The sequence below is a fragment of the Hydra vulgaris genome, chromosome 12 (genome assembly GCF_038396675.1).
Source record: "Hydra vulgaris chromosome 12, alternate assembly HydraT2T_AEP".
Lineage (NCBI taxonomy): Eukaryota > Metazoa > Cnidaria > Hydrozoa > Anthoathecata > Hydridae > Hydra > Hydra vulgaris.
In genome coordinates, this window is record NC_088931.1 from 30389985 (window position 1) to 30415716 (window position 25732).

At 29.5% G+C, this 25732-nt stretch overlaps 1 protein-coding gene across 1 annotated transcript; it reads left to right on the top strand.

Annotated features, from left to right (window-relative positions):
* The first annotated feature begins 696 nt into the window (after positions 1-696).
* LOC100209948 (CCR4-NOT transcription complex subunit 7) lies at positions 697-14482 on the top strand. Its single transcript, XM_065812886.1, has 6 exons — positions 697-851; positions 959-1152; positions 1612-1773; positions 1953-2130; positions 2211-2288; positions 14308-14482. Exons 1-6 carry the CDS (start codon positions 741-743, stop codon positions 14437-14439), a joined length of 855 nt encoding a protein of 284 aa, XP_065668958.1. The 5' UTR covers positions 697-740; the 3' UTR covers positions 14440-14482.
* The last annotated feature ends 11250 nt before the right edge of the window (positions 14483-25732 follow it).

The window sequence follows — 25732 nt, forward strand, 5'->3', positions numbered from 1 at the left end:
TATAGACTTGAATTCTTCACATAAAACAACTACTTTTATCTTGGACGATTGGTGTTTTTTTATTAGATTTTTATTAATCCTAATTTATATGGGTTATTCAAACTTCTGGAAGTCTGTAGTTTAAATATAAAATATTTAAACAAGTTTAGAAAATTTTCTTATTAATAATTCCTATCCCCCCCCCCCCCTCCTTCATCTTCCAAAAAAAATTGCATGTAGAAAACAAAAATTGTTGACATGGAATCCAAAATGTCAAAATAATGCAAAAAACCTTGATGTTCAATAAGTTGCATTTCGTTTATAAATGATGCAATTTATAAAGTCTAAGCTAGCAATTTTTATGTTGTATAATTATCTTTTTAAGTAATTTTGCTTCTTTTGAGACCATTTTACATCTTTTTGAGCACTATTTTCGAGTCCGTTGAACTACTTTAAAGGAACTTTTAAAATAATATTCTAGTTATTGAAAAAAAAAAGTTTTCAAAATATTAAGACCACTATCAAGTGGTATTATTATTAATAAAATAAGTATTTTTTTGCAAATAAAATATTTGATATTTAAACAATAGTATTTTTCAACAATATTGGCAAAATTAGGTTTTTTAAATAATGACTGTCCTTGCTATATATGGGTTGCATAGAATTCCACAATAAAATATTTAAAATATTTTGCACCATGTGTATATAAACTTATTTTCATAGAATTAAAAATAATGATAAAGTGTTAATTAAATATAGTCATGCCTTCTACCGTTGCAGAACCAACAATTATAGATGTCTGGAATTACAATATGGATGATGAGTTTCATAAGATACGTGAAATTATGGTCAACTATCCTTATGTTGCAATGGTCTGAATCTTATTTTAAAGTTAATTTTACTACCAGATATATTTAAGAATTTTTTTTTATTATGCTGTTACAATTATGATTTTGCAAGAGTGAAAATTTTTTTTTAGGATACAGAGTTTCCAGGTGTAGTGGCACGTCCTATTGGTGATTTTAAAAGCTCTTCAGATTATCAATATCAACTTTTAAGATGTAACGTTGACCTTTTGAAAATTATTCAAATTGGTTTCACATTTTATAACGATAAAGGAGAACAGCCTAATACTGGCTCAACATGGCAATTTAATTTTCGATTTAATTTAGGGTATATGTTTTATCTTAAAAAAGTAATTGTGTGTGCGTTTTTTTTAATAAATCTTAATATTAATGCATTGGTAAAGTGAAATTACAAAAGCAAACATCTAGGTCTTGTGTTTAAATTTTTTTTAATAAAACATACAGAATTATCAGCTTATTTATTAAATATGTGCATTAAGTAGGTGAATTTTTGTGTCATACTAGGTCGCAGAGATAATTTATTTTTTGCAGTTATAAATCTATAAAAAATTATCACATGAATGTCTTTCCTAAAACAGTAAAGTATATAGTAATGAATTGGGCTTCAAAAGCAATAAAACTAGAAATTGCTCACACCAAGAGTTCAAACGCTTTACAACAAGGGTCTAATTAACTACTTTAATTCTTCTTTTTTTTTTTTGCAAAAATTTGTGCTCTAAATTTTAGTTCTGGTTTTGTACAATGCATAAAATTTCTGTCCATGTAGTGAAGACATGTATGCTCAAGATTCTATTGATCTGCTTGTTGGATCTGGTATTCAATTTAAAGGCCATGAAGAAGATGGTTGTGATGTCAATCACTTTGCTGAACTCATGTACACATCAGGCATAGTTTTATCTGAACAAGTCTTTTGGCTATCTTTTCATAGGCAAGTGCTTATTTAAAAGATTTTTAACAAATTTTTGTTTTGTTTTTGTTTTTGAAAAAATAATTGTGTGTGTTATAATTATTATAATTGTACTTTTAATTGTTATGTTGTTTTATATTTTAAAAAACTATAAGTATTTAAGGAAACCAAATTGAATGAAAAATGGGTTTTTTTTATAGTGGGTATGACTTTGGCTACCTGCTCAAATTACTTACAAATGAAGCTCTACCTGCAGAAGAAGCTGATTTTTTTGAATTGTTAAGGATGTTTTTCCCAAAGATATATGATGTTAAATACCTCATGAAAAGTTGCAAGAGTTTAAAGGGAGGTTTACAAGAAGTTTCAGAAATTCTTGAGGTAAATCAATATTAATTTTACTTATTTTTTGCAATTAAGACGTTTTTCGACAGTCCATGATTATATTTCTAATTTTTTAGTTAGAAAGAATCGGTCCACAACACCAAGCTGGTAGTGATAGTCTACTCACTGGTGCAGCTTTTTTTAAAATGAGAGAGGTATACTTTTTTATGGGAGTTAAATAAATAATAAAGAATAAAGCTTAAATGCAGATAACATTAAAAATTTTAAGTACAATTATTTTTACTTAGTATCTTGTTCCAAAACATATAGAAATAGTTCTGGTCAAATATGAACAATATTAATGTTTATAATAGTATTTGAGCAATATTTAGAGATGTCTTAAAACTTGATTAAAATTCAAGAGGATAAAAATTTCAAAATAGGAAAACAATTTTGAAAAAATAATTATTATTGACAATATATATTGTGACAACATTCAACCCTCGGAATTAGGAAAAATGAGATGATTTTTGCCGACCTCAATCTTTTTGAATTCGGCAAAAATTATTTGATACAAAGGTCTGACCATAAAAAATAGAAGCGAGGTTGGCAATTTTTTCAAACATTTTTGGTGGCATTTTTAATGTCGGCATTGCCAAATGCCGACCCTAATTCCGAGGGTTGCAACATTAGATTGTGGCCTATACACTTATCTAGAGATAAGTGTCTAGGCCACAGTCTAGATAAATGAAAAATCAGCTGCTCTTCAATTCACAGAAAGCAATAATAATATCAGGAAGAAACTGTTAAGAAATTAAAAAAAAAAAAAATTAAAGAAACTTTTTTATCTATGCTCTGCATTGGGATGGTAAACTAATTTCTGATCTGACCTGCTATATTCTGGTGGTATTGGAAAAGCACATGTATCCACAGTTGCAAAATTGCTGGAGGAATGAAGGCGAGTAGGTTGTGTAAAGACCATATACTTTGATACAACAGCAAGCAACACTGGTTGCAGAAATAATGCCTGTATTTTGCTGGATTAGAAACTGGAAAAAAGCCTACTTCATTTTGCATGCTGTTTTCACATATTCGAACTAATCTTGGCTAGTGAGTTTTATGAAAGCATGTCAGTTGGCACCTCTGGTTCGGGTAATGCCATTTTTTATTGATCTACAAATTTCCAAAACATTTTAAACAATTCTGAAAATTTGTAGATCAATCAAACCACAAAATTGAAAATTGACAATGATGTTGTTGCTAAATCTACACAGAATGATATAGATTATGTTACATCATTTGTCACAACTTATACACACAGTTTTTTTTTGTCTTTTGGGCCGCCTGTTTTTCGTAATCATGATAAGGGATATGATTTTTGTTCTACCAGAAAGCTTAAAAGGCTGTAAATTAAGTTGAGAAACATGAGAATGGCATAGAATTCTGAAACTTTGATGTGCAAAAATGAAGAGACAGATACAGTAAAGAGGATGCGACTTTGCTGAGTAATAAGTTGTGTGAGTTTTGGTTGATGAAACAAGAAATAAAAGCTTGTTTGAGCAGTGACTTTTGTATTATTTGTAGAAAAGAGAAAAAAATGCAACCTTAAGACATAAGACAGCTAAAAGAGAGATCTAAGAGAAAGGGCATCATTAGGAAGAATCAACCCAGATATAACAATAGTTTTTCATACAGGGACGAGTAAGAGAATGTAGATATAGAGTATGGAATCGGAAATAAAGAAATAGCGAGCAGGATAAAGCAAACCAACATTAGCAGGTGCAAACTTTGTGATGGAGTTTGTATAAGATTTTTATGTGAGGTCTGTAGTGAGTTATAATCAGCTCATTTTCATTAAGATTGCTTTCCACCGCATGTTTTAAAACATTAAGCAGCGCACAATTTACGTACGCTTTAAGCGGTTTTGATTGAATTATGTAAAAAAATTTGTTTACTAAAGTAAAATGACAATTACGTTAAATATTTACAAATGTAATAAAAATATTTTTTTTTAGTTTTTTTTCCTCCTTTTTATTTTATTTTTTACCAAAAATTAAATTCCTTGTTAACGTGTTATAAGACTGCATCAAAAATGTGCACAAAACGTTGGTTAAACTTTTTTTGATAAGACAAATAAAAGTGCAACAATATATATTTTTTAATAATTGATACTTGAAAGCCTAAATTAATTTTTCCTTTTCACCTTGCTGCATTTTTTGTTTGTTACTCACTATTTTTTTTAAAATAAAAACTCATTACTTGCAAAGCCGCAATTACAAATTTAAGAAAGAGAAAAAATTAAACATTTAGTTCATTCATACATAATTCAAAGATACAACAGAAATTAGTTTATTTTAAATATTTTTAAAAATGTAATGTTAAATTTAACTATTTAATATTAAGAAAAAATGTAAACAAAATAAACATTCCATAATATATTTAAACAACATTTATATAACATTTAATAACATTTTAAAATTGTTTTTGTTAATTGAGTTATAATAACTAATAAAGTGTCGTAGTTTTTAAAAGTTTAACTTCATTTAAAAATTAAAAATAAAGAGAACTTTATGCAGAGTTGATAATGCCGCCCGGCGGGAAAGTAACTTTCTGCTGAGGGCATGAAAGTTGCTTTGCCGTTACAAAGGCTGACTTTTTTAGAAAGGCGGAAGCCAGTGGAGGCAGAAGAAAGAACATTTTGCCGCTAAAAATTATTGGGAGGTGGAACCTGTTGGTGACATTTTTAGCGGCAAAATGTTCTTTTTTCTGCCTCCAGTGGCTTCCGCCCTTCAATTGGCAGCCAGAGTTTTTTTTATGGAGGTAAAATGTTTTGGAAGCCGAAACTAATAGGGGGCCGCCTTTGATGGCTTCTGCCTCCCAGCTGACTGCGGCCGCCAAATTGGAGGCGGAAGTATTTGCCTGCCCCCAGTGGATGTAATGAAAAGTAATTTCACATTTCTTTTTAAGTTAACAAGCAATTTAAATATTAATTAGGAATAAATGTTAAAAAATTGACATCAAGGTTACTTTTTATAAAAAATATATATTTATTGTAAAAGTTTTGACTATTTGAAAAAAATTTAATATTTTTTTTTAAACTATCTAATAAAGTAGTATTTAAATATTCAAAACAAAAGTTTAAAGTTGCAAATTTTACTTCCATGCCATTGGCGAAAAAATAATTTCGACCAAAAAACTTATATGTAATTAAATTGAAAAAATAATTTGACAAAAAAGTTTATATGTAATTAAATTGTCAGATTTTGATCAAAGTTTTTTTAAAAAAAGTCGACATCCTAAATTTCTTCTTTATTTTATTATTTACAATAACGTTTTATTCTTATTTTTTAATAATTAGATATTGTAAAATAATATCTTCGTAAAATAATATCTTGATATTCATTAAAAATTTGTGACCTCGTTGTATTTAACAATATATCAAAAGGTGATTGGCTCAAAGCCAATAGTAAATGAGCTTTGGTTCCCCATAGCATGTTGCAACCAAGTCAACCCTGGTTGTTGGATGTCGGTAACTACCAGACTACATGAAATAAGATCTGATACATAAAAATAATCAATAAAAGAATTATAAATCTTTTCATAATCTTATCAACAACAACAACAATAAAAAAGAGGGTGAGGGGGCTTAATATACACATTAGGCATTGAAAAAAGTTATCCTTTAGAGGTCTCTAATGCTTTGAGTGAAGACTTACACGAACTGGTCATTGTGTCCAAGGAGTGAAGGTGACAGTTTAGTTCATTTAATGATTTCTGCCAAACAAGGTTTAACATTGTAACTGTCGCATAGTTTGTTGCTACTCTGTCACTCATCATGTTAGTTATGTTTCCAATAATAGTACTTTGTACATCAGTGAATTGTAGCTGGTAGAAGTCACTATATAACTTGGCAAGATTATCAACAGATTTTTAAATGTAACTCTGATAGTCGTAAGCTGTATCTCCAGGAAGTTGATCAATAGCTACAACAATGCATACTGATTCTGTTTTTTAAGTGCACAACATTTACATGGACACTTTTTGTTGAGAAAGCTATCTCAGCAGTCAGTCTGAAATTACACCTAGCTCATGCATTATTTGTTCCACAGTTGTGCGATGCTGAATGTGACTAAATGGATAGCTAGTGTGTTCTCCAATTTTACTGAGCAGAGTTGGAACACTATGTGTAGGACTTTGGCACACAAGCATGTCATATATAATTGCTCTAATATCATCTGAGAAGCATTTTTCATTTTTGGTGTTTTGTGTTATTTGTTGCATTTGCTCCACTTTTTCTTGTAAAATCAGTATGTCATTTTGCAGTACAAAAATTTCAGAATTTTTATCAGCAAGTTGTTGGCTTAACATAGCTTTTTGATAAGATAAGTTGCTTAAGGTAAATGTCAACTATTGCTTTAAAATAAAAATGTGATTTCGAAGTTTCTTTAACTGTAAATTCAAATACTTTTCCTTTAATTTTTTTCGAAGATTAAGGATAGTCTTTTCTTTGCGAGCAATAATCTGATTTAGATATTTAAATTGGTATGGCCGGGCCTTTGCCTTTACTCTTAACTCTTTTAGATACTCATGATGAAATGGTTAACCTCTTTCATAAAACTTTTTTCCTGAGACTCAACTGATCAGCCCTCAACCTAGGTAGTAGTGGTTCATTAGAAGAGGTTATTAAAGTAGGACCAGATAAAGAAGGAGATAAGTGATTATTATTTGATACAGATAAACCACTGATGTGTTGAGAAGATAAAATAAAAGAACATGAAACAATGTTACTTGAGCTTGTGGTTGAATGCAATGGTTGTGGCATAGCAGATATTGATTTTTGGTATGCAAAGAGCATGTTGCAGATATTAATAAATTGTTTAGAATCCCTTGCAAAATTACGTGCATAGAATTTGGATCTATTTACTAGTTGTACAATCTGACTTTTACATATTTTGAAATTAAAAAGTTTATTGACTACTTCAACAGTTGTTTTAAATGTTAATGTTGAATGCTGGATCTTTTTGACTCAATGCATGGGTTTTGCTTGTGTCTCTATTTTTATGACTAGGCAACTCATTCTATTATATCCTAATGAGGGTACAGCTCTAAAACTCAGTTTTATGGTTCTGAGGCTGGCTGGTAGTCAGGTTTCCCGAACTCTGTGGTAGCTCTCAGAGAGGCTGATTCCATCAACAACTGAAAAATATCAAAGTATTAACAGTGCCATGTTGCGCATGGATGGTGTCCCTGTTTGTACTTTTGGTGTGCATTGCGGAGGCCACATTTGGAGCCCTTTGTTACGGCTTAGGGTTTATTAGTAGTAATGAGACAATTGCTTGGGCTATTAAACAGTGTTCTGAGTACAATCTATGCTTTGAATCAAGTTCTTCAATCTAGTTTTAAAATGAATAAAGTTTCAAAAACTATAAAACACAAAAAATCATCATCATCACCAAGTCCTCTAAACCTATCGTTCACTAATATTCGTGGTCTTCGAAGTAACTTTTCTTCTGTTGAGTCTTATCTCTTGCAAAGTTCACCAGACCTACTTGCTCTTTGTGAGACTAATTTGAGTTCAGCTGTCTCATCTTGCGATCTTAGTGTTGATGGTTATCTTCCTTTAATTCGTAAAGACTCCAATAGTCACATGCTTGGCCTGGGCATTTACGTTTGTAAGAATTCACCCATTTGTCGTGAAACTAGATTTGAATCCACAGACTATTCTTTCATGTGCTTTCGTTTAGCACCACTTCACTCTATTGCCTTTCTATTTGTTCTATATCGCTCTCCTTCATCTCAAGACTGTACTCTTTTTGATGTTATTTCTGATCATATTGACCAAGCCCTCTCTCTTTATCCATCAGCTAATGTTCTTGTTGTCGGTGACTATAATGCTCACCACTCTGAATGGCTTGGCTCTAGTGTCAGTGATTCTGCAGGCATTAAAGCCCACAACTTTTGCCTTTCACAATCCCTAACTCAAATAGACAACTTTCCAACTCCCTTTCCTGACAACTCGAATCATTTACCTTCTCTACTCGATTTATGTCTTGTTTATGATCCTAGTCAGTGCTCAGTTTCTCCACATTCCACCTTAGGTTCTTCTGATCACAGTTTGATCTCTTTAAAACTAATATCTCATTCTTCTTCATCACCTGAATCCCCTTATTATCGTACCTCTTACAACTATCTTAAAGCTGACTGGGATTCTTTCCGTGATTTTTTTCCTGATGGCCCTTGGGTAGAATCTTTTGTCTTCCTGTCGCCAAATGCGCATCTTATATAACTTTGTGGATTCAGGCTGGCATTGAATCTTTCATTCCCTCTCGACAATTCCAGGTCAAGCCTCACTCTCCTCCATGGTTTTCCTCACACTGTGCTGCTGCGATTGCCAATCGAAACCGTTGCTTCCATATTTATCAGCAAAAAAATTCTCCAGAAAACAGACGTCTGTTTATTACTGCTAGAAACCATTGTAAAATGGTTTTGTCTAATGCCAAAGCCCGCTATTCTCAGGTCATGAAATCTCGGATCTTATCTCAAAAATTAGGCCCTCGTGACTTCTGGAGAATCTTTAATAGTATCAATAATAAGGGCAAATCTGTAATTCCACCTCTCTTGTATGGTTCAGACTTTGTCACCTCACCTAAAGACAAAGCTGAATTGTTTGCTAAAAACTTTTCATCAAAATCATCTCTTGATTCCACTAGTTGCGTTCTACCTGATATTGCTAACAAACAAGTTGATCCGTTGCTTGACATTCGTATAGCTCCAGCTTCTGTATCTAAAGTGATTTCCTGCCTAGACTCTTCTACAGCTTGTGGCCCGGACAACATACCTGTTATTGTCTTGCAAAATTGTTCTCCGGAGCTGTCGTCTATACTCTCAAAACTATTTAACAAGTGCTTATTCAGAGTCTTGTTTTCCAGCCTGCTGGAAAGCGGCATCTGTTTCTTCCAAAATTCTGGAGAGCGATCTGATTCGTCTAACTACCGTCCCATTAGTCTTCTTCCTATCATAAGCAAGGTTTTTGAGTCTTTAATTAACAAACACTTAATCTCTCATCTTGAATCTAATAACTTACTTTCTGACCATCAATATGGATTTCGATCTTCTCGTTCTACAGCTGATTTGCTAAAAGTAATAACTGACAAGTTTTATCATGCATTAGACAAAGGTGGAGAGGTTAAGGCCATCGATCTTGACATTTCAAAAGCTTTTAATAAAGTTTGGCATGCTGGTCTTTCCATAAGCTTTCTTCTTATGGTGTATCTGGCAACATTTTTAAGATTATTAAATCCTTCCTTTCCAATCGTAGCATAAAGGTTGTCCTTGATGGACAGCACTCATCTTCTTATTCTGTAACTTCAGGGGTCCCTAAAATTTCTATCCTTGGCCCTTTACTCTTTTTAATTTACATCAACAATCTTCCAGATATTCTCACACCTAAGGTGGCATTGTTTGCTGATAATACTACCATTTATTCTTGTCGTCATAGAAACCAACACTCTCTGATTGCTTGAAGGGGGCATTTGAGCTTGAAAAGAATCTCACTTCAGCTACAGCATGGGGCTCACAGTGGCTGGTGAACTTTAATACAGATAAAACTAAATTTTTTTTAGCCAATCGTTATCGCAATAATTTAGATCTTCCTATATTTATAAATGGTGATGTACTCGATGAGTCATCTACTCTTCATCTTCTAGGATTAACTCTTACTTCCAATCTTTCTTGGAAACCATACATCAAATCAGTTGCAAAATTAGCATCTGCTAAAGTTGCATCTCTTTATCGAGCTCGTCACTTTCTTACTTCGGATTCTATTCTCTATCTCTATAAATCTCAAATCCAACTTTGTATGGAATACTGTTGCCATATCTGGGGCGGATCTTCTAAGGGACCTTTCTCTTTTAGACAAGGTGCAAAAACGCGTTTTAAACATAGTTGGACCTGGTCTTGCAGCCAACCTCCAACCATTATCACGTCGTAATGTTGCTTATCTTTCTCTTTTCTGCAAATACTATAATGGGCACTGCTCTAAAGAGCTAGCATCTCTTGTGCCATCTACTAAAATTCATTCTTGTGTTACTCGTTATTCAATTAAGTCTCATCCTTTTTTCTGTGGCTGTTCCTAAGTGCTCCAAAAATGCTTATTTGTCTAGTTTTTTTCCTTGAACATCGGCTCTTTGGAATTCGCTTCCTTAATCTTGTTTTCCTGATTCATATAATTTGGATCCTTTAAGTTGTCCATCAATCCTTATCTTGCTCTTCAATCTTCATCTTTTCTCTTTCAGTAACTTCCAACTTTAATTAGTGGCTGCTTGCAGCCTTGCAAAAAAAAAAAAAATGATTCATTGTTGGATATGAATATATTTAATATATGTCCATTTCTACATTCAATATTTAAATGAGATGGCATTGTTAAGTTATAAGCTAAATATTTTTTGGCTTCTCCATAAAATAGATGATTTTTTTTAGGTTCCATAATGCTCTAAAAAAAGTTTTAATAATCATAATAATTATTTTATTGAGTCTATTTAAATTTTTTTATTCATAATTTAAGTATCAAATTCTTTTTAAACTTTTTCTTTATAAAGTAGACTCATGTAATGACAATGATGCTTATTCTTTTGAAAACACAACAGTTTTGGTAAATTTTCTCATAATGGCTAAATTTTTTGGACATTTTAACTTTTTTTTAAACATTTTTTGTTATGTGCTTTTTTAAAGACAGCATATACTGTCTAAATACAGTAAACGTTAACATAAAATAAAACTTATTTACAAAAAAGAAAATATATACATTTTCATTATTTTGTTATATATTAAAATTATGATATTCTTATTTCAAATACGTCTCAAATTTTATTGAAAATATTAAATTTTAATCATTATTACACTTTTTTTTTTAAAAAAGAGCTATATTGCATGCAACAGAAAAAAAATCACTTGAATCTTAAATAAATATATAGCATAGTTTTTGTGTGTGTGTGTGTAAATCATTTTTTGAATACTTTAAAAAATTCACCAATATTTTTAATAAAGTTTCATTTTTCTAAAAATATAACTTTTTAATGAATAAAAAAGTTCAAATATACAAAATGCTCATTATCGTGAATCGCCCCACCCCACCCCCCTCCTTTCCCAAACCACTACAACAGAAGAATATTTGGTACCTCTACTGCGTGCAAAAATAGAGTATGAGCGTGTCATTATTTTTTTAATGAAATATGGCAGGTACATAGAAAATAAATATATAAAATTGACTGAATAATTAAAAAAAAAAAAACCATCATGTCTTAATGTCAATTCACTTCCAGAACAGGAACGAAGTTTTCAGTTGCAATTAAACCACTAAAAGCGTTAGTAACTGCAAACAAAAAAACAAATTGCAATAAACTTTCAATACTCTACTTTTAAAATATTAAGTCAATATAAAATTCTAAAAAAAAAAACGACAAAAATTATTACGACACCAACTTCGAGCACGCGGTGAAAAAATGGTCACAGCTTTTATCTTTAAAATCGGTGCCGTAAATTGCAGATACGGACGTGCCTAGAATTTAATGTCATAGTCTTTTTCATATAATGTAATGTTACGTACGTAACGTAATGTTATGTCGAAATGAATGAGCGACAAAAATATCATTTGATTATAAACTGACTATTTGATTATTTATTATAGAGCAAAATGGGGTAATTTCGCCACTTTAGAAATTTCGCCACTAATTAGTGTATATCTACTTTTATAACTATGACTTTACTCAGGAATAAGATTTTTTTATAATTCAAATTTCAATTAGAAGAAAAACAAATTTTTTATCAAGTTATGTAAAAAAATATCTTTTTGTGAAAACTTGATAAGAAAATTAATCGACAAAATAATCTTTAAAAAAACAGGAAATTTAAAATTCTTAAAAATCAAATTATTTATTTCCATTCAAAATTTAAGGCTAAAATATTAGAAATTTTTAAAGAATCTTTGTATTATTTTTTTCTTTCTAATTTTGATCTGCTTCAAAGTTATTACGGAAATACTAAATGGGGGAGTTTCGCCACCTTTTTATATTAAATAGAAATGCGCTTTGATTGGATAATATTATTTCCCTTTCTCTTGTTTTGGTAATTAATTTCTCAGGTCATGTTGGTCTTATAATCAATTCAAATTAATTAAATCGATCAATTATCAGCAACAATCCTGCGAAACTACAAGAGAAAATCCGTCACCAATTATAGCGAAGAGCTAATGGAAAAAGCCATTGCAAAAGTTTAAGCTGGCGAACTGAGTTGCAAGCGAGCTGCAGAATTATACTGTATACCTCGAAGGACACTAGGAGAAAGAATTCAATATCCAGAAAGGATATCTGGGGCTGTTACATTAACAAATCTCCTTAAATATCCTACATTTCTTTAAAAAAAAAAGAAAAAAATTAGGTAAAAAAGGTGGTGGGGGGACATGCCCCGAAACCTCTCGGTATCGATGGCCATGCTCCCACTTATTGAATATTGTTTGATTTTTTTAAACTGATTATAAATATGTTTTTAATGTTGTAAATAACATAGTTAGCGAAATTCCCCCAAATTAGATTTTATTGGGGTAATTTCGCCACATTTTTTCTGTTCTAATTATTTAAAAAAAAAAAATTAAAGTATTTAAACATTAAAAAAATATTAACAATAAAAAAAAAAAATTTATTTTCATTTTTAGTTTTCAAGTTATTTAAATTAAAAGAATTAGTGGCGAAATTACCCCATCTTATTCTAAACTTTTTTTTCAAAATGACTTTTTTGCCTTAGGCATAGAAATAAGCTATCCAATTTTTAACATTCGTTTTAAATACAGGGCCGTCCCGAAGTGATTTTAAGGGGGGGGGGCGTATCTGTTTTTTGCCGAGTAAGGTCTAGAAAATTGTTTTTCTAGATTTTTTTAACTAAGATCTGTAAAAAAAAAAAAGTCCTCGTTGGCTAACATTTGCTCACTGTCATTACAGATCCAATTTTTGCTGACTGCACTCTCCAATTTGCCGACTGATTAATTTCTTAGGGGAGGGGGGGTTAGACGCTCTCCTCCCCTCGAGACGGCCTTTGTTTAAATATATAACTACTAATTTATTCAATAAAAAAGTTGACTTCATTTGCTTTTATTCGCATTTATTCTATAAACAACCACTCCAAAAATTTATTATTTTAATTAGATAGTCAAAACTTTTTTAATAAATCCTATAAAACGTTACTTTAATTTTAATTTTTTAACATTTGTTCTTAACTTATATTTAATTTGCTCTTTAACTTTAAAACAAACGTGAGATTTTTTCATTATATCCGCCGACGGGAGGCTGAAGCCATTGGAGGAGGCCTGCAAATAATTTTGCCTCCAAAGTTTCATTTGGAGGCGGCCACAAATGACTTCTGCTACCATATTGATATCGGTCTCCAAAATATTTTCCTCCAAAAAACACTAACTGCGGCCGCCAATATAAGGGCGGAAGCCACTGGAGGCGGAAGTAAGATCATTTTGCCGCTAAAAACTTATTGGGAGGCAGGCGCTAACTGCTGCGGAAGAAAAGTGGAGACAGGAAGATTTACGCCGTTTATCAACACTGGTTTTATTAATTCAATATTCATAAAAAGCTAATGGATTAATCATTTTTTATTTTAAACAAGGCCTGCACATGGTGCTTGCAACTGATGAAATTAAGTTTCGAATAACCTTTTCTTGAAACATTTCGTTTAACCAAACCTCAAAACTTGTCTTTTCGCCTTTTTCGTTATTTTTCGTTGTTGTGTCGGCATCTGTCGACTTGTTGTGTCAGCATCAGTCATTTCTACTTTAACCTAATATATTTTGCTTCATTGTTAATCAACTGGATTAAGGTTGAATGAAGCATAAATGATTAAGTTACACCAAAATATCCCTGAAAAATTTTTATTTTAAATCTTTGTTATTTCTGAAATCTCTATAAAATCCTAATTTTTTTGAGATCCAAGTTGACTTTCAGATAAAAAAAATTCATAATATATGAATATATTATGGACTTTTGGAGTAATCAAGTAAATAACTTTTTAATTAAAAAAAAAAAGTTTTTTGAAAATAAGTCAACCTGGGTCTCAAATAAAAGAAAACTTATATAAATGTTTTTAAAATAATCATAATTTTATATTTTCCACAATCTTTATTATATTTTTGTTATATGCATTGATATATGAATGTATAGAATTAATAATATTATATAGATGTTCTTTGAAGACAACATCGATGATGACAAATACTGTGGTCACCTGTTTGGACTTGGAGCATCCTATGCAAATGGAAATTCAGCTTTAGCATATAAAGCCAGTGCAGGAGGAATAGATACATCGTCTTGATGATATTTTTATTTATTATATGGTTAATGAAATAAGTCGTAAACAGTTTCTTCCGTGATTTTTATGTATATATATATATATATATATATATATATATATATATATATATATATATATATATATATATATATATATATATATATATATACATATATATACATACATATACACACTCAAGTTTACAAGACGAAGGATAATATAGATGTTAAAACATGGCTTATAGAAGTCTCTCCTATTCCTCTAAGTAAAATCATGCTATTCAAATTTAAAAAAAAAGTCAACAAATAGTAGCTTTGTAAACATCATTAGGTTCTTATTTTTTTCCTAGTGATCAAAATATCTTTGAAAATGTGAACCCTTTTCTATAATATCTCTGCCAATAAAAATTTTGTTTTTGCACTCGTAACCATACTATACCATGTAATGATTCATTACGGTTATGGGTTGTTTAGCGTAAACATTTTTCCCATAGCGTTGCGGTTTTCAAATCTTTAAAAATAGTTTTAAAATGATTTGTCCAAAGATAGTATTTTATTGGGTGGCTTGTAATCTTTCTTTTCTTTGGTTCAGTATTTAGACAAACTATTTGTTTTTCGGAAGCTAAATTAGTGACGTTTATCAAAATGAAACAGTTTAGTGTAAATGGCGTTCTTCATTGCATTAATATTATGTTATATCTGATTGACATGCCATAATTCATAATGTACTTATTTGTTACTTTCCCTTTTCCTAAAATTAAGGTTTGGTACCCTTTTTAAGCGCGTACACGAAAAAATTAATACGTTTTTTAATTTCATTTTTCTTTTGTGGTTGTACTAATACACTTTAAATTGTATTTTGTTTATAACATGTTGCGGTTTCCTAAAAAAACGGTTTTAGTTTTCCCATTTAACCTAAAATTAGTTTTAAAAATAACAAAAGAAAAAGACACTAGAAAAAAATTTATACACAAATATTAGAAAATTTCAATAAAAACTACAATTTAATAGCAAAAAGGCTTGCAAATACATCTCTTATATATGCAATACAAAAGAATTGCAAATACATTCTTTACACCATTTGACCTGCTATTCAACATTTTTTTCAAGCAAAATTGATCAAATACTAATCTGGTCGTAGAAGAAAAAAAGTTTTTCAAACTGGTAAACAGTTTTAAGATCCAAGTATCTTAAGAAGAAAATGCGCAAAAATATACGGATTGTCTCTGAGCTTTGTTGTAAAAGCTTGAAATAAACATGGTCTTCATTCTTTCAATTTACGAGTGCTCAACCCGCTGCAGAAAGTTGAATGATTATTAAAGATGATAAAATTTAATGAAGTACGATCATCAGCAAATTCCTAGAGCTGTTTATTATATTGCCAAATAGAGAAAAAGCAAATTACAAATTTAAATACACTAGCCATGATTTATAAAAAAGCCTTTAGCAAGCTGTATGCAGGTGTGTCAAAAAATTAAAACCTTATAAATCTGAATCCACACTTTCTATCCAAATATATGATAGATAGTGTGATTAATTTCTTTTCCTCTCATTGAATCACAGAGGGCCGCTCCTAGCTCCTTCAAGGTCTTAAGTAAAAGTAAATTTAGGGATCTCTTACATTTAAATGTCATAAAAAGTAAAACATTTTGGGAGTATCATTACTAAAAATAGATCCTTTATTTTTGCTTTAGTTTAAAAAGGGAACATACCTAAAAAAGATTTTTTATAAAATTTGGTACGTGTGCAAAATCTTTAAACTATTCAAATATTTAATTATTATACATCATTGTGAAGAGCTTTAAATCAGTATTACAATGGTGAACATTTCATAAAAAATGAATGATTCTACTAAAAGTTATGCCCATTTAAGTGACAAAAGTTCATTATAAGGAATACTTAAGAAAACCACAATCAACTTTAAAAATTAGCGTTCGACCTACGGTAGTTTTATAATAGAACTTGATTGCTTAGTTATTAGCGCATTACTTTGTCTCGGTTATATTTTTATTCAAATTATAACAGAAAAAAATTAATATTGTTTAATTAAAAAAATTAATATTGTTTAATTAAAAAAATTATTTTTATTAACAAGTTAAAAAAATTATAATAATAAGATAAATCAATTTTTATACAGTTAAAAATTTTATTCATACATTAATTTTATAACTTTGTTTAAAGATAATACTTATTATATTTTACACTTTACTTTACATATATAGGCTTATATACTAAAACATGTAGTCCATTTGTTGGGTTATTATATACGTACATAGCCTTCTAGAAAGTTAACAGTGAACTGAAAGAAAATAATAATCTCTTTAATTATATCTATTTTTTGCATGCGAAAAATATGACTCGAGGAAAAAGTCGGAAAAGGAAGTGATTTGTGTTATAGCAATAGTTTTAGGGGAAAACAAAGCCTGTTTTCCCCACCGTACCATTGTTATTATTCAAGACACATAATTTTTCCACTTAAGCTATGACAGATACTAAAAAATACTATAATAAAAATTGCAAAGTTACGTTGACAATTAGCGATAACATTTCATGTTAGTTAGTATTTAGAGAGATGAAGACATGTATTTAGAAAAAGCGCTTCAGAATATCCTTTGTATATCGCCTCGATTAACATCGAATAATACGCCCACCCCAATAAATAAAAGATTTATTTGTTTTAAAATATACTTCGTAATATAAAATTTAAACTAAATTAATAGTTTTCCATATGCTTATTGATGTTTTTAACAGAATTGTGGCTATGAAAATAGCCTAGTTTTGAAGCAAATCTAGCATTGACATCCAAAGATAGAAAAAGTCAATCTTTCAAGAATATCTAAAAATAAATAGATTTTTAAATAAATATATAGATCACCATAGCACAACCATTATTAATAGAGAAAGCATATGTCCTGATAAATAAATTAATATCTAATATGTTATAAATATGTTATTACTACATAATTTAATCTATAAGTATAAATTAACTGCATAATTTAATCTATAAGTATAAATTAACTTATTAAGATCCATAGAAGCAATAGTCTATTTTTCAGGTTTCATGCTGTGAGCTAAAACCTAGCAATGATAAATAAAATACATCAGATATTTAAAATAGTTACTAAAAAAACCCATCAATAATTAGGGGCAAAAAAGGTATTTATTTTAGGTTAAAAATAAATTAAAATAACTTAACTTCTTATGCATAACACTTTATGCCATTAAAACAGAAATATAAATGGAACCAAATAAATTCTGTGATTTGTTGCCTGAAAAAGAAAAGATATGATGTATAAAAATAATAAACAAAAAAACATATTTCGATTTTGATTGATTTAAACTACTTAACACTAACATCTTGGTGTCCATGCATGCAAAAGGCCATCTTTCTAAGTTGAAACAATAAATCAAAAGGTGATTGGCTCAAAGCCAATAGTAAATGAGCTTTGGTTTCCCATAGCATGTTGCAACCAAGTCAACCCTGGTTGTTGGATGTCGGTAACTACCCGACTGCATGAAATAAGATCTGATACATAAAAATAATCAATGATAGAATTATAAATCTTTTCATAATCTTATCAACAACAACAACAATAACAACAAAAAAGAGGGTGAGGGGGCTTAATATACACATTAGGCATTGAAAAAATATTGCTAACCAAGACACTTACCTAATATCTGTAAATGAAAATCAATAGTGCAAGTATATAAACCATAATATGACCTACAATAACACATACCTCATTATAATCAATTTGTACATGGCAGATATTGATTTTTGGTATGCAAAGAGCATGTTGCAGTTATTAATAAATTGTTTAGAATTTCTTGAAAAATTACGTGCAGAATCCCTTGAAAAATTACGTGCAAAAATTACAATAAAATTTGGATTTATTTACTAGTTGTACAATCTGACTTTTACATATTTTAAAATTAAAAAGTTTATTGACTATTTCAACAGTTGTTTTAAATAATTTATTGTTAAACATGAATACATATATGTCCATTTCTACATTGAATATTTAAATGAGTTGGTATTGTAAAGTTACAAGCTAAATAATGTTTGGCCTTACCAAAAAATAGATGATTTTTTTTAGGTCCCATTATGCCCTAAAAAAAAAATTTTAACTATCATAATAATTATTTTGTTGAATCAGCTTTAATCATTATTACACTTTTTAAAAAAAAAAAGCTATATTACATGCAACAGTAAAAAAAATCACTCGAATCTTAAATAAAATATATATAAATAAATATATAGCATAGTTTTTTTTTTGTGTGTGTGTAAATCATGTTTTTAAAAAATCACTAATATTTTTAATAAAGTTTCATTTTTCTAAAAAAATAACTTTTTAATGAATAAAAAAGTTTAAATATACAAAATGCTCATTATCGTGAATCGCCAACCCTCCCCTCCCCCAAACCACTACAACAGAAGAATATTTGATACCTCTACTGCGTGCAAAAATAGAATATGAGCGTTTTTTTAATGAAATATGGCACGTACATAGAAAGTATATAAAATTGACTGAAAAGTTAGAAAAAAACCCGTTATGCCTTCAATGTCAATTCACTTCCAGAACAGGAACGAAGTTTTCAGTAGCAATTAAACCACTAAAAACGTTAGTAACTGCAAAAAAAAAACAAATTGCAATAATTTTTAATACTCTACTTTTAAAATTTATCTAAGGCAATATATAAAATTCTAAAAAAAAAAAGCGACAAAAATTCATTCTTACGACACCAACTTCGAGCACGCGGTGAAAAAATGGTCACAGATTTTATCTTTAAAATCGGTGCCGTAAATCGCAGATAAGCACGTACCTATATAAATATTATCAGTGGAATAAAAAGTTAAAAAACTGCTTTCCTAGGTTTTCTTTCCGCAAAACTGTCTATAGCATCTGTATTATTTTCAATAAGGCATTCGAAACTAGATATATTGTCAACGTTATTTTACAAGGTTTATTTTTAAAGTTTCGCTTATAACGTTTAAGTCTTTGTCAATATCATTTTCAATTAACTCATTAGAAAAATAAAGGACTGCGTGTTCATTTTTACTTTTTTTGTGGCTCTTCTGCATGGTTATTATCATTTAAGATATTTAATGATTTTTCATTAAATATCCTAAATGATTTCATTTCAAGTCATGAAACATAAAATAGACTTACAATTCTATTTGCACTCGAGTTGTAAATGGTAATAAATTCTATTAGGAAATGTAAAGAAATTAGGAATTGTTACAACAACGAAAAAAAGTTACTAATAAGTGAAATCACGTAACTAAGCACGATAAAATGTAGTTAATATTAAAGGAATATAAATATAATTTTTCGTTGTTACAAATAGTTTAACTGGTAATATTGACTGAAAAGTATCCAAGGTGGAGTAGAACTATTCGTTTTACGAGTGGTTTTTATGTAGTCCAAGTTACTAGCAAGATAAATATATCTTTAATATAAATGCGATGCTGTTAAGATGTCACATTTATTGTTATGTAATTTTGACAAAATTGATTGGACACGTCTTGTGGTCAAAGGTAATTCCAGTTCTGTCCGTATTTGTCTTGCTCCAAACAAATATGGAAAGAACTCTAGTACTCCAGATGACAGCACGCGCAAAATTGATGAATGTTGATTTCTATTTTTTTTTAAATATATTCACCCTTGATTATTGTTGTAATTTTCACTTTAATTTGTAAAATTATACACTGATGATGAGAAATTTTATTTCATTTAAGACCCTTTCGTGTGGAATTGTAATAATTAAATATAATATTAAATATAAATGTTAACTAAATGTACACAAAACTTTTATATAGAACAAGCAAATGAAAGCCATACTCAAATTTCAATAAACTCTTATTAAATGGTCAAAACAAACTGATGGAACTATGGAAATTTTGCCATTAATTAAATCAAAAAAATATTAATTTTTCCTGGGTTACCAAAGGTTTCAAAAGTTAAATATCTTAAATCTGGCAATGAGAAAATATGCAAAGACACAAAAATTATTTTGAAAAAGTTCAAAAAAACTTTAAAAAAAAACATTAGTATTCTAGCCTTCTTAATATAGTAAAAAATAAGTAAACACTCTCGGGAAATAGTAAAAGAAACTTCAAGGTTCGCCAAAATCAAGCTCAGGTTCCCTGCTACACATGATTAAAGGGGATAATAATAATATGCATAATTCTCAAACTCAAGAATTTAATAAATTCTTTATTGAAAACAATTACATACCCAGCAAACATTTTATAGCGGAATTTCACTGGACCTATACAGGCATTTTGAGTGGTCTGTTGTAGTTTTGCTCATCGGTTATTAAGTGAACCAGTTATAACAGCCACCAAAAGTGGTTAGCTGATGACTAGCCACTATACTACATGTTGAAAAGTTATCGACTTACCACTTATGGCGGATGCTACTAATAGTCCACTAAGTAACCGATGAGCAAAACTTCAACAAACCAATCAAAATGTCAATATAGATCCACTGCAAATCCGTTACAACAATATGCTAAATCCGCTACAACAATCTTTGCTGGGATAACATAGATTGCTTCAAACAAATAAAATATATATATTTTTTAAATTTTAAATTATCATTGGGATAACTAAGCGCCAAACCAGCCTATACAACGAATATGTTGAAATGAGATAATTTGAAGCAGGTTTAAAAGTCTTTAACAAAAGCCTATAAACCGAAAAAATTAAAAGTAATTGCAGTTCAGTAAACTTAAAAATTTTAATTATAGTATTTTGGTGTTCGCAAAGAAACACTACATAAATCATTTTTTAATATAAACTAATTATTTTCAACTTTGTTGTAAGGCTGGTTTGGCGCTTAACCATCCATTTGATCAAGGAGTTTTTTCTGATCAATTGAAAGTTGCTAACGTTATTTCGCTATTCAAAGATGGTGACAAATCTAACATTAGTAATTACCGCCTCTCCATCTTTAAATAATATAATATCTATCTTCATCCATTTAAACTTTTTAAATGGTTTATAAAAGCAAGTTATAATGTCTTTATCGCCTTCAGAAACATTCGATCCGTTTAATTAACTCTGCTCATTTCTATTAAAATTGGTTTAGAATCTACAACTGACTGGTCCTTATTCTTGAAGTTTGAAGTTTGCATTCGCTGAACCCTTAATTATGTTCCAATATAATTAAAAACAGTTCAGGCCAAATATGAACAGGATTGAACAATATATAGAGGTAGTTTGACTAAGTTTTAAGGTAGTTAAGGATTTATGGTTTCGAGCTAAAATTTTAATAAAACATTGACAAGATTCCATCGAGATGCTAAAGGAATAATTCTGCAAGTGGAAGAATCTTAAGAAAAATAAGAATTGCAAAACAAAGACTCAAGTTGAAAATGAAAATTTAAAGCTGCAGTTGAGGAATTTTTTTGAGATAAAACACTCTGAAGCTATAAAACTCATTGCGGATCAAGAAGACAAGCTCTTCTTGGAATAACATCGTCAGAAATTGAACATCACAATTTACAACCATCCATAAGTATGGTTACTCCTCTACCACGGAAAACAAAGACTCCAAAAGTTTTATATTACCTCAGTTATAAGAAATGCTTGGTCAAAACAGACTAAGCAATAGAGCTACCATAATGGTTGTTTTTGACGTGTCAGATAGATAGACCTACAAAAATCTCGACCTACTGAGTAATCTACTGAGGCCTAAACTGTTTTCAACCTATTATAGTCTTTTTTATTTTCAACCGATTTATCGAACCGGTTTTCGTTTTCGACCGATTTATTTTTCGACCTATTATATAGATTTTCATTTTCAACCGATTTGAGATAAATTAATTTTCAACCGATTATCTGGTCTGTAATTTTAACGTTGCTTTTTTTTTAAACTACGAAATTTTTTTTTTAAATTAACAACTAATAAGTTTTCTAAGCATTCATCGAACCTTACGCCTCCCGATTCTGAAGACAGAGCTGCAACCACTGCGCTAAGGCTGATCAAATTTGGCTCAAATTCAAATCGAAAACAAAGTATATAAAATACATACCGGAAAGGCGTAGTTAAAAAATTGAAATTAGGTTGAATATTCAGTGCTCAACGCCCTTAATGCATGTACTGGAAAATACACGAATTTTGCGTTTTTATAAAAAGGCTATGTTTCACTGCATTTTTTTAGCCCGAATATTTTTTTTTTTTAAATTTTTTTTTTTCTCCTAGCGCTTTAATTTGTCTAAAATTAAACAAAGTTAAATTTTTTTTAAATTACTTAAGTTTGGATATAAAACTTTGCTTTATAGTTGATGAGCCATATTTTGCTATAGAATGGTACTGGTCTCAATGAAGATAAAACATTAAATTGAGAAAACAACTTTTTCAAACAAGTTTTAAGTTATATGTTTAATTTCTAACCAGTCATATATCTGCAAACATATTAAAGGTCGAAAAAAATTAGTTATTTCAAGTTTAAAATCTGTTTTTTCCATTTTATATGAAAGTTTTTATTAATATGAGTGTGAAGAACACACAAATTGACATACGACTAGTTAGACTTTTAAAGTTAAACCTTTTAAGGTTTATTTAAAAGTCTAAGCTCAAAATTTAAACATTACTGTGATGTGAACCACCCCTATTTTATAATGCCATAAGACTATTCAACTAAAATTCCAGTCTTTAAATTACCATAGATTATTATATATATTTTATTTGAATATATATATATTTTTTATTTTTTCTGTAGAAAATATGTATACATATTTTCTTACTCCATCGCAAAAAATATGCTGAGTCTTAAACAATATATATAGATATTGTTTAAACTTAACATATCTTTTAAAACTTAACATTTATTGTTTATAAAAAAATGTTGCAGACCGGAAAAAAAATATGTTTGTTATCACCGAGAACAAACAAGACAAAAAAGTTTGAGAACTTGCATTAACGGCGTTGAGTGGGTTGAAAATTCAGTAGGTCGAAAATACAGTAGGTCAATGATTTAGTAGGTTGGAAAATTAGTAGTACATGTTTTAATTAGGTGTAAGTATATAAATCAAAAATTGTCAGTTGAGAATTAAAAACGTCATAATTTACGATTTATGAAATTTCAAAAGTAGCTTGAATTATAGGCTTACATTGGAACGCAAAAAAAACTGCGTTTTGTGTTTGCGTTCCAAAATAAAAACTCACACGCAAACTCAAACGCATTTGACGCAATTTATTGCGTAAACGTAAACGCAATATACGCAAATTAAAATACTGCGTATTAAATGCGTGCTTTTACGCACGCATTTAATACGCAACTTACGCATATAAATACACGGTTTTCGAAATTCATCTTTTGTTATGCAAAATATATACACAAGAGTATACGGAACAAAAAATTTCGAGTAAACAAACCGATTATCGCTGTAAAGCACATGCAAAACATCTTATTAAAATGAGTAATAAATACGATTTTAGCAATCTATTAATGACTTTAAACTATTAAGTTTAATAGGATTAAAGTCTTTTCTACCAGTACCTAAAAAATCTAAATTTGTATCAAATTTAAAATAATTTGGATAAAATTTAATAAGGTAGTTCACGCCTTATTATCTACCAGATCATTGGTAAAGCATGAGGTTTGAACTACCTGGTTAGGTGTTGTTCATCAGTGCTCTTTGATAAGACCCATTAGAACTTCTGGAAGGACCTAAATAACTAAAAAGCAACAACTTAACAAATTACTGCAATAATGCATATATAGTCAAAGCTGGCATCAAATATGCAACGATATTCTATCCGATTCAGGGTATTTATTTCTGGATATAGAATATTCTGAGTAAAAATGAGAGGTCTGTAGTCAGCAAGAATACATTTTTGCTTTCAGGCCTTCAATAGCCTTCCCAGCCTGCTAATTAGACCCGAGACATTATTGTTTCACCCCACCGCCTTAGCCTATTAAAGATTTATAAGTAGATTAAAAAACCTTTCTTGTTATTTAATATAGTAAACCATATGGTGACTTTGAACTTATTATAAAGAAAACTCTAATGTATGTGTGTGTATTTTACATATATATGTGTATGTATATACATATATATATTATATATTATATATATATATATATATATATATATATATATATATATATATATATATATATATATATATATATATATATATATCCCAGTAGACACGCCGGCGTCTTTATGACGTCGAAAAGTCGTCTTTTTAGGACGTTCAGGACCGGTTCTAAATAGCAACGCCAGATGACGTCTTTATCGGACTTAATAAGAACGTCTTTTAAAGACGTAAATAAGACGTCTTTTTGCGACTTTATTAAGACATTCAAACTGTTTCTAAATGGCAACGCCAAATGACGTCTTTTTAAGACGTAATTAGGACTTTTTTTTAGGACGGAATAAAGACGTGTTTTTCAGACGTCTAAAAGTCGTGAATTTAGGACGTTCAGAATTAGTTCAGAATTATGGAAACGCCAAATGACGTTTTTAAATAACCTAGTTTAGCCATCCTTATTTCGACATCTAAAATACGTGTTTTTACATGACTTTATTCATAGGTAAGGTTAAAATTTATGCTTTCACAGAATTTTTCGAGAATAAGTAAAAAATAAAAATTTGCTTAAACTTTTTAATAATATAATTGTGCTAAGTTTTACAATATTGTAATATTACAATAATTTTACAATATATTATAGAATATTGCCAACAGCATTTTAAAGTTCTTTTTTGCTGTAGGAATTAGGTGAACAGTCTTAAACCTAAAAAAAAATTGTAAAGATAAGTATGTAAAAATAAAGGGGAAAGGAATAAAGAGAACATTTATAATACACTTTATGACACGTATCACACGCATACACACACCCATTATATAAAATGATGGTATTAAGAATGCTTATTTTGTAAAAAAATTATACTTACTTTGAAAGCATGCTCTTCTCAACTGCACTGCATGCTAAGCCACCAACATTTAATAATTTCTATTTCTAAATTCAAAAGATAACACTAGTATAAGTGATATGGGGCAATTTAGTGCAAGTGATATGGGGCAATTTAGTGCAAGTTATATTGGGGATGGGATAATTCATTAGTGTTTTGAAATTAATATTGATTTAATATCAATTCGATAATATTGTGCATGCGTAAAGTGTGCAACATGTATATAATTACAGATCAAAATTTGTTATGTAACTTATGATAGTAATTTACCCTTATTAAGAAAACTAAACATTCAACCATTATAAAAAATATAGCACTTTTTTTGCAACATTTATATCGAAAAGTGATTAATCACATTTAAGAAACTCAGCGATAAAATCACACT